This window comes from Alexandromys fortis, unplaced genomic scaffold (assembly GCF_014885135.2).
Source record: "Alexandromys fortis isolate MF-2015 unplaced genomic scaffold, M_Fortis_MF-2015_v1.1 scaffold_109, whole genome shotgun sequence".
NCBI classification, from domain to species: Eukaryota; Metazoa; Chordata; class Mammalia; order Rodentia; family Cricetidae; genus Alexandromys; species Alexandromys fortis.
In genome coordinates, this window is record NW_026068005.1 from 2,908,876 (window position 1) to 2,919,257 (window position 10,382).

The window sequence follows — 10,382 nt, forward strand, 5'->3', positions numbered from 1 at the left end:
TTTTTGGTTTTCTTGAGACGGGGTTTCTCTGTAGGTTTGGAGCCTGTCCTGGAACTAGCTCTGTAGACCAGGCTGGCCTCGAACTCACAGAGATCCGCCTGCCTCTGCCTCCCGAGTGCTGGGATTAAAGGCGTGCGCCACCATCGCCCGACCCACACACCATTTTTCTTCTAATCTTTAATTGAAACTATCTCTAGTCAGTGAAATTTGGCTGTTCACGTAATCAAATCTTTCCACTGGACTTCCAATGGAAAATTAATTTAGAATTTTTAAATTGGTGCAAATTGTGGGAAGGACCTGCAGCTTACTTAAGTCAGAGGGGACTTATGAGAGGGCACAAGGACCACAGATCCTTGAAATGTGGGCAGCCAGCCTTGGAAGTTGTTAAGAGCTAAGCATTTGGTTGATCTGAACTAACAGGAAATTGGGGTGTGTCAAGCGAGCAGCGAACACGGTTATCAGGTCAACCTCTCTAGCCCACCTGCTTTCTTTTTGCTTCTAGCGGGGCATCTCTGCAAGGTCTTTTGACTGCTACGCTCTTCCTCTATATTTGAAGAAGTGTCAGCAGAAGGGGCGCATATGTAAACAGGGTGGTCAGAAATGGTTTGGCAGGAAATGCATCTGAAGCTCTCTGCGAAACTGAGGGAGGCTGGGCCAACGCGACAGCCCAGAGGCTGACCAACTTTGTGAGCAGCAAACAGGAAGTAAAGGAGATCTTAAGCAAGCAAAATGTTTGGGTGGACAGAGTCTGAAGAACAAGCAGAAACAACATCGCCAACAAGCGCTGCAAGTTTCCAAATGTTTTCAACAGTTACTGCCTTTGCAGGCACAGGACGAGCTTGACTGTGTGAAACAGAACATTAACGGTTTTCACGTCTTTGAAAGTTTTTTTTACGGTCCCCCCCACCCCCGCATGCCTCTGTGTGTGTGTGTGTGTGTGTGTGTGTGTGTGTGTGAGAGCGCGCGCGGGCGCGCACGCGTGCCACAGCACACAGGTGGACATCCGAAGACAGTCTGTGGAAGTCAGTTATCTACTGCTGTGTGGGCGCCAGGGATGGAACACAGGTGGTTGGACTTGTTGAAAAGTGCCTCTGCCTGCTGAGCTGATCCCTCCTCATGCTTTCTCATATGCGGAGGCCACACACAATTAAGTCAGAGAAGCTGCTGCAGTGGAAAGTGCGAACTGTTATAAGGCCCCGGGAAAGGCTCGTTTACTGTCTGTCCTAGTTAGCTTTAACCGTATTCAACACAGCCTAGCATCTTCAAAAAGGAAAACTTTGCCTCAGGAATTACCTACATCTGCCTGTCTTGTGGGCATGTCTATGGGGCAGTGTCTCCATAGTTAATTCATGAGTGAGCCCAGCCTACTGTGGGAAGTACCGTCCCTAAGCTGTGGAAGTAGTTGAGCACCAGTCAGAGAGCCACCCAGCAATCTTGCTCAGCGGTTCCTATTTCCACCTTGGAACTCCTGCCCTGACTACCCTCAGAGATGGATGGTTATGAGCTGGAAGTATAAGCCAAAAAACCCTTTCCTCCCCAACTTGCTTTTGGTTGGAGTGTTTTATCCTTGCAACAGAAAGAAAACTAAAACACTGTATTCATCTCCCCAGCCACTGCAGCTATAACACAATACCTGGTGTCTTAGCTACAGCTTCTACTACTGTGAAGAGACACCATGACCAAGGACAACATTTAACTGAGGTGGCAGCTTACGGTTTTAGAGGTTTAGTCTATTATCATCATGGCTGGGAACATGGTGGCCGGGAGTACGGCAGCATACAGGTAGACATGGTGCTGGGGAATTCTACAGCTTGATCCAAAGCACCAGGAAGTGAACTGTGTCACTAGGTGTGGCTTGGGCATATGAGACCTCAAAGCCAGACTCCACAGTGACACACTTTCCTCCAACAAAAACACATCTACTCCAACAAGGCCATACCTCCTAATAGTGCCACTTCCTTTAGGGGCCATTTTGTTTCAGGGATAAATCATTTTAAAGAGAAGAAAATTATTTATTTACTTTATCCCTCAGGGTTTGGGTTTCAGAACTCTAGGTTGGGGAGGTAAAGGAATGAGGAAGGGGCAGACACGCATACAATGAAGCTGGGATCAGAAGAACTTCTCTAACTGATATGGCCATAACTCAGAACCTCACTCAGCTTGTTTATTATGTACAGCACAGGAGAAGGGGCGAGCAGCTTAATGTAGAGACTCCTAATGGGTTAAGCGTTGAGAATAAGTGACTGTTGAGTGCTCACCCTAAGTTGGAGGGCAATTCTCTCCCTTCCCCAAGGCTCAGGGAACATTTCGAACGATGGGTAGAAAGAATGTGCGATCTGGAAGATGGGGAAGGATGCTGGGAAAAGCCGTTTTCTGGATATGACATTAACTCATTGGCTCTATGGTTACATGCACAAGATGAAGGTGGCAAGATAAGTCAACATTCTAGCAGGCAACATTAATTGAACTCAGGGAGCTACAAAAATTCAATAAATAAAAAAGGAAACGAAGAGGGAGGGGGACTGTTTGGTGGTGCCTGGGAGAAGTATGAGGAATTGGGGGTAGATGCAACCAAGATACACTGTTTAAATGTATGGGACTCTCAAAGAATAAATAAAACACAATGCATTGACACAAATAAAAAGGGGCTGGAGAGATGGTTGAGTGGTTAAAAGCACTTGCGGCTCTTGCAGAGGACCAGAGTTCAGTTCCCAGCACCCATATTAGGTGACTCACAACTGCCTATAACTCCAGTTCCAGGGAATCTGATAACCTCTTCTGGCCTTTGGGGTACCTCATGTGTACAATATGTTCAAATAAATATACATACACATAAATTAAATAAAAATGAATGAATAGATACATCATTTTAAAAAATACAGAAACACAGTCTAGGACAATGGTATTAATGAGTCCCAAGGGCAGAGTCTGCACAGCGTTGCCTCTCCACATCACTGCATGGGAGTTTAAATTCCAACATATCCACTTAGGAGGATATATGCAAACAATGACACTTAACAAAGAAGCACAGATTTCAAATTTCTCCTGGGAGGAAGGCTCTGGCAACATCAGGCCTGCATTCCCACATAGCAACGGTTAGTTACTACCGTCTGCTGGGTGTGGGAGCTGTGTATTGCCACATCTTCCTGGTGGCCCACATCACCCATCACAAACAAGACCAGAACTAGAAGTTTCTGATCCTTGGGTTGGGATGTAGTCCAGCTGGCAGAGGGCTTGTTAGGTAGGCATGAAGCCTGGGATTAATCCTCACCACCACATGAACGGGGCACATTGGCACACACCATATGGTAATCATGGCAGCAGTCAAGTGGAGGCAGGGAAGATCACAAATTCAAGTTAATCCTTGGCTACACAGCAGGGCCCATGAGGCCCTGTCTCTCTCTCTCTCTCTCTCTCTCTCTCTCTCTCTCTCTCTCTCTCTCTCTCTCTCACACACACACACACACACACACACCTTCTGGCCTTTGCTGTAACTTTTTTCTCGCCATTGCCCAAGGCCAGGGTGTTGGGTAGTGTTCTTGGGGACTGCCAGACTGAGCGCCTCTCTTGGTGACATTTCCAAGGTTCCTTTAAGCCTTGCTTAGGAGGGCTTTGGTAGAACCTTTCATGTGTGACCTTTTACTGCTGCAACAATCTATCTGCTTGTATCAGGCCTCTGCTTGGTGTTCTGTCCAGGTTGGTCCCTTAGCACCTTTCTTCCCACATAACCCCAAAAACCTGGGGAAGAGAGAGGTCAGGGGAAAACTGTTTAGGGTCTTCTAAAATGTACGGGGAAAACCAGCTACCATGTATCTGAAAGAAGAACCACTCTTGATTGACTGCTGTGAAGTCAACTTCTCAGAAACCTTCCCTTGGGATTACTTAGTATGAGGAACTGAGTATGCTCCATTATTAACTGATCCTCCAGCCCTTCTGTACCTATCAGGTCTAACTGACCCTGCAGCCCTTCTGTACCTATCAGGTCTAACTGACCCTGCAGCCCTTCAGTACCTATCAGGTCCTGTACCGGCTGGCTTTGTGTGTCAACCTGACACAAGCTAGAGTCATCAGAGATGAAGGAGCCTCAGTTGAGGAAATGCCTCCGGAAGATCCAGCTGTAAGGCATTTTCTCAGTTAGTGATCAATGGGGAAAGGCCCTGCCTATGGTGGGTGGTGCCATCCCTGGGCTGCTGGTTCTGGGTTCTATAAGAAGGTGGGCTGAGTAAGCTACAAAGAACAAGCCGGTAAGCAGCACTCCTCCATGGCCTCTGCATCAGCTCCTGCCTTCCTGGTTCCTGCCCTGTTTGAGTGCCTGCCCTGACTCCCTTCAGTGATGAATAGCAATGAGGAAGTAGAAGCCAAATAAACCCTTTCCTCCCCAATTTGCTTTTTGTTCATGGTGTTTCATGGCAGAAACTCCAACTAAGGCAGGTCCCATAGGAAGGCTGGTTCTTCACTGTTTACCTGTGAATTCCAGAACACACTCTATCCACTCTGGATTCTACTGCACCAGTTCTCAACAAAGCAGATGTCAATTCAAAAACCACAACTCCCCCCTCAGAAGGGATAAAAGAGAGTACATTTTGGAGCCAAATATGAGTGACTATGGCCCAGGAACATAAACTTCAATTGCCATCAACTTTGTGTTCCAGTGTAGTGAAAGTTTCATGTGGTTTTTACAGTAAGAGAACAAAAAATTCATAAATTAAGATGCTTTGAATACGTGAGAGGAAACATCAGAGATGTGGCTTACAGCAAAGTGGAGAAAATCACTGCTAGGCCTCAGGTAGCTGATTGATATCCATAGCTTTTTGGTGGATAACATCCAGAGACTTAGGAAATTAATATATTCCGAAAGGTTTCACCTGTTAGTCACAAATGTGTTAGGGCAGGCACAGTCATGGACAAAGGAACGGCTATATAGGGGGCTAGAGATAGCCCAGAGTAAATTGTTAATAAGCTCTGGACTCTTGACATTACAACCTCTCACAGTCAGTGAAGTTATAACTAGTAATGAGCCTTCTAGAAGGTTCCATGTAAGATGCCAACTCTATCCAGAAGGTTCAGTTCTCACAGCCCAAACTTTCTTTCCCCTAATTCCTTCGATAATTTCCAAGTTGCACTGGGGTACGCTCGAGCAAGCTTGGAGGACTCCATGAGCTCCCGCTGCCATCCTGTTTCTCAGACTTCACTTTTCATCACATCCTCTTTGGTCCTCTTCATTGTAACCACTGAGTTCTTCCTCCTACTTGGGGAAGAAGTCAGACTCCCCTCCCCCAACACCATCTCAGGTCGGGTCCTCAATACTTGCAGCTTCTCTTCCTGGGGCCTCCCTTTCTTCCTTCCTCCGTTCTGCAGTCTCTGTGGCTGAACTACTTTGTTCAGTAGCTACTATTGCTCTGGTGTTCTCCAGCTCCTCGGTCTGTTTCTCACGGGCCTCAGCACTCTTCCGTCTCTTGATACAATCTGTTTCTCTATTCATGTGTAGAGAATTCAAGGTCACACCTCTTCCCTACTCTGCACCCCACTGTGTCCAGGGGTCAGTACAGTCTCTGCCATACAGAACTGGTGAGAAATGCTTTTCTGTCAAGTGACTAATTATAATAAAGGAGAAATAATATTTTACCCCTCTGGTCAGCTTAATACCTGATAATATTCTGTATTGAATAAGACATCCCTTCTTAATATAGTTTTATTATAATCTCATATAAACAAACCTAGCGTGGTTTATAAAAGATTAGCCTGTTCAAAATATACCCACTGATGCAGTAATGGCTCAGAGGTTATAGGAGTAATCAACCACTTTTGGAGCAGATTTGAGGCCTGCTCTGCAGAAGGGTATCTATGCCGGGTCCGGTAAACCTTTCTGAAACCCTGTGGCTCAGGAAGCCACAGGGCTCTAGCAGGAAATCCACTACTGCTGCCTCGCTAAATGGAACTGTTGTAAGACTACCTTCTAAATATTGATATTTCTACACATAGGTTTAGTGCTGTCTTCAACCTTGGCTAGAGAAGTTTCTCTCTGCAGTGGCCAGCAGTTAAAGCAGACACTCCTAACTGGTCAAAGCGCTGAGATTAAGGGACTATGGAGTGCTTAGCCTGAAATGGTATACCTGTATCAACCCTCACCACTCCACCAAACTCAGGGAGCATCATGGGAGAGGGGGTGGAAGGAATGTAGAAGAGCAAGAAGGTGGGGAGGAGTGCTGTGGCACACCGGCCAACTTGTGAGGCTGACTTCGCAGTTACTTGAAGGTCAAGCCAAGGTCAGCCAGCATTCCAACAGGCCAAACTGATTAGATCCAGTGAGTTACAAAAGAAAAAAAAAACGATAAAAAAAAAGGGGAGAGGACATGAAGGGAGGAGGGGAGTCATGTTAGGGTACCCTGGGAGCTGGAGAGAGGGTTCAGGGTAAATTTTGATCATGATACATTGTTTAATGACTCACCACAAAGAACATTTGCACCTAAAGCTGATGGGACAAAAGGTCCACTGTGTGACACACCAAGGCTCCCAATGCCACTAAGATGAACAAAGAGGTGTTTGAGAGGTGGGAAACGGGGAGGAGCGAAGTGGGCTTTGTTGTTGTTTGGTTTCATTTTAATTTCTTTTTGTTTTGTGGGGGGGGGCAGTGCAAGAGTGAAGGGCGAACTTTGGAGGAACTGGGAAATGAGCGGAATTGGGGTGCATGATGTGAAATTCTGAAAGAATCAATAAAGAAATTATGTTAAGAAATTGGATAAATAAAAGAAACAAAAATATACATTGTTTTTATGTAGAGAATCGTTAAAGAATAAATAAAAGATAAGCCTGTTGGGAAGGAAAGCTATTAGCTTTCCAGGTTCCTGCTCACGAGAAAGGCAACTCTCAGGTTTGACTGCGCTGTCCTTGCAGAATCCCCTCGAGATGTGACCCAGCAGCGTACTTTACGCTTTCAACCTTACTCTGATGCATTCAAGTTTTAAAAATACTGCTTTTTAGGTCTATAACATAAAAAACACACATCTTTTGTCTTGTTCTTTTCGCGGAAAAAAGTTGGCACCATAGCAACAGTACCACAGAAGGAAGTCCACCAATACCCCAACCCAAATACAGGCCACCTGATAGTTTATTATGTAGAACACAGCCTCTGGGACGCCGGCCTTTCTCTAAGGCCCAAGAGATTCTTCCTGCTCTTGTAGAAGTCTATCGTCACCCCAAAACCCAAATAAAGGCCACTCGTGCAGGCTATGTAGAACATAACCTCTGGGAAGCTTGCTTTATAGTTTTTATTGTTTTACCTTTACTTATGGGGGAGGACTGTGCAAAAAAAAATTACAGAACATACCGGGGTCTTTTCATTTCTTCTGTGGATCCCCAGGGATCAAAAACACGGGTTAGTGGCAAGCGCTATCTCACTGGTCCAAAGCTTGCCTCTCTTGAAGACACTCACTAGAAATCCAAATCCCTGAATTTTTTATTTATTTATTTTTTTTTTTGGTGAACCTGTGCAGAATATATTAAATAGAGCTTAACCCAACGTCTTGGACAAGCGCTAGCCTTTCTTAAAGGCACAAGCCCACCATCTTAAGGAGCTCGTAACCTATAAAGTGATACTATAAGTGGCAAATCTCAGGACACAAACCTTCGTTCATCCCTCTCCTGACTGCTCAGCTAGATGTGCTAGAGCGATAGAGAGGGCATACTGTGGACCACGCTTCCAATTAGTCCCTCTCCCCCGCAGTAGGAGAGGCTTCTGCTCATCCCTCAAGCTAGCCGAGGAGGAACGCACAGCAACCCACCCACCACCACCAAAAGGCAGCTTCAGAACTAGAAACTCAGCCCGACTTCGGGGCTTTCGCCGGACGGAAAATGCGAGGTGGCATTCTCGCAGGAACCGGAGTCCTGGACTACGGCCGCACGCCACCGCGCATGTGCCGCCGCTTGGGCGTGGAGCGGGGGGGGGGGGGGGGGCCNATTCTCGATTTCTAGCCTCGGAAAACCCGAAGTGGACTTCTTCGATGTCCGGAAAGGTGCCTAGGCCTCCCGGTCGCACACTACAGCGCACGCGCGCTCGCCCCTCCCACCCGGAACCGGAAGTAGGCGCGAGCGCGGCCTGGGGCCTGGCCTGGCCGGGGCGTCGGCAGCGGCGGCCATCTTGGCTACCCGCGGAAAGGCAGTGTGAGGGGAAGAAGTTGTAGGGTGGGGGCGGGAGTGAGGAGGAGGAGGAGGGCCGAGAGAGCGGAGGGGTGGAGGAGGAGGCCGCGGCGGGGCAGGGCGGGGACAGCCTGCCGGCCGGCCAGCCTGCCGGGCTTGCGGAAGTACTAGCCTGCTGCTCACTCGCTACTGCTCGGGCTTCCCACAGCTCCCTCCCTTCCTCCCTCAGGACCGAGGGCGGCCCAGGCCAGTGCATGGTCAGCTAGCTCCCGTCTCCATCCCCGGCCTCTAGCAGCACGGAACGGACGGCGGCGGCGGGCGAGGAGGAAGATGGCGGGACGGCTGCCGGCCTGTGTGGTGGACTGTGGCACGGGGTACGGCGGGTCCTGTGGGTGGGGAAACTGAGGCTGGGGACAGCGGGAGGAGGGCGATGAATGGGGAGAGCCGGCCAGACCGGCGAGGGGTGGTGCCGGGAGCCTCCCTGGTCGGGTCGCCTCAGCCGCTTGGAACGAAGAATCTTTTCAGGCCCTTCCTTCCCTCCGGAGAAGGCCGTCCGGCCCACCTGGCTTTGCTTTTCCTTCTCTCCCCTCCCTGCCTGGGATCTCGGGGGGGGACTCACTGGGGAAAAGAGAAGCGCTCCTTGCAGGTTTTGCAAGATCGTTGTGACAACCCTCCATCTCCAGGGCGTGTGGGTGGGGAGAGGGAAGAGGCAGGCTGTGCAAATGGCAAGCTAGGATGGGGGCTCGTGCAGAGGACCCACGCGCCGCCCGCTTTCCACCCCGCACCCCGCCTTAGCCGTCTCCCACCACCCGGTCAACCAGGTCCCAGTTCAGTTCCAGTGAGGAGGATCTCATGGGGTTATTGCTCTTGCCTCAAAAAAAGTCCCTCAGTGAGCAAGCGCGCTGCAACTTCCTTAGTTTTGTCAAAGCCGCTTCCTGCTTTCCGTCTTTTATAGCCTTATAAGGTAGTTTTTCGTCCCCAACGTTAACACGTCTTATTAGAACTTTTCAAAATTAAGCAGGTTGCAAAAAGAGGGGATCAGGAGTGTGTGTTTGAATTAAAACAAAAAAAATTGTTCTTGTGTCCACGGAGGGAGGCCGAAAGGGAAGAGAAGGGACGCACCGCACCCTGGAAACTCAACTAAACGTTTACGTTCGTTTTTTGACAGTAATTTGAAAGGCGAAAGGAGGCGTAGAGGCATAAAGGAATGTGTTTGATTTAAAGCAATCGTTTCTGATAGTCATGTGGTTGGCTGCAATGCCTTTGGAGTGGTGGTTTTTCTATTGCTGGACCTTTTGGAGAGTTACAACTTGCTCTGTGTAGCGACTTAGTGAGAAGACTTTAGTTTTGATTTTCTAGGTTGAAATACTTTGTAGAGGAAGATGCCTGTGCTGATCTCTAATCCTCAAAACACGTCAGTGGTTTTGAGGGCAGTTCCCAGCCTTTTTCCTCTCATTCACTATGCCCCAGTCATTTCAAAGATGCCTTTCCCCTACGCTAGTCAGTCTGTGTCAGTTCCTCCAGTCTTAGTTCTACTGCCTTTATTTCTAACATGCACTCCAGGCAGCTGGAAACAACGGATCTCTTAATATTTTTTTTCTTGGAAAACACTAGCTTAGCTTTGGAATTTCTCTGTATTTTCTTAGTTGACATCTAAGTAAAGTTAAATTTTCTTCCAATCCTGTCTCATTCCCCTGAAGTGTTTTCTATGTGTATATTTAAGTTTGTTCTTTCATAGTTTAATTGGTGAGTAGATGGATGTTAGGGATATTATTAAAATTAGAATTGACCAATGTGAATAAGACTTTTCAGGTGTCTTGTATTGAAGCTTTAGAAATCATTGTCATTAAAACATGTAATCAGTGACCATCTTATAAATAATGCTGTGACAGGTTAAGTAGAATGTTTCTTTTTGTGTGTTTCCTTCTTTTGAAAAGCGTTTTTGGTTATATTTGAGTGTAGTATTGGGTAGCTCATTGAATTTAGCTGTCCCTAAGTGACCTTTTTTTCTGAAAGGATAACCTTGAATTAAAAACACATTGAGTGACCAGGAGGCGTGGTCTACGTAGGCTATTTCTGTCTTATATCTCAATTACTAAATCATTACTAGATTGATCTCACCTTAAAAGGCCTGGTTAGCTGAATGTTCATTTATGATATGGATGGGACTGATTAAAGTCATCTTCTCTATTCAGTATTTTTTTTTTTTTTTTTTTTTTTTTTGGTTTTCGAGACAGGGTTTCTCT

At 47.3% G+C, this 10,382-nt stretch overlaps 1 protein-coding gene across 1 annotated transcript in view; it reads left to right on the forward strand.

Annotated features, from left to right (window-relative positions):
- The first annotated feature begins 8,302 nt into the window (after nucleotides 1–8,302).
- The window catches only part of Actr3 (actin related protein 3), a 43,082-nt gene continuing 41,002 nt past the window's right edge, over nucleotides 8,303–10,382 (forward strand). Inside the window, exon 1 of the mRNA XM_050161469.1 lies at nucleotides 8,303–8,510. Within this exon, the coding sequence (XP_050017426.1) occupies nucleotides 8,467–8,510 (44 nt within the window). The 5' untranslated portion in view covers nucleotides 8,303–8,466. The remainder of the gene's footprint in view (nucleotides 8,511–10,382) is intronic.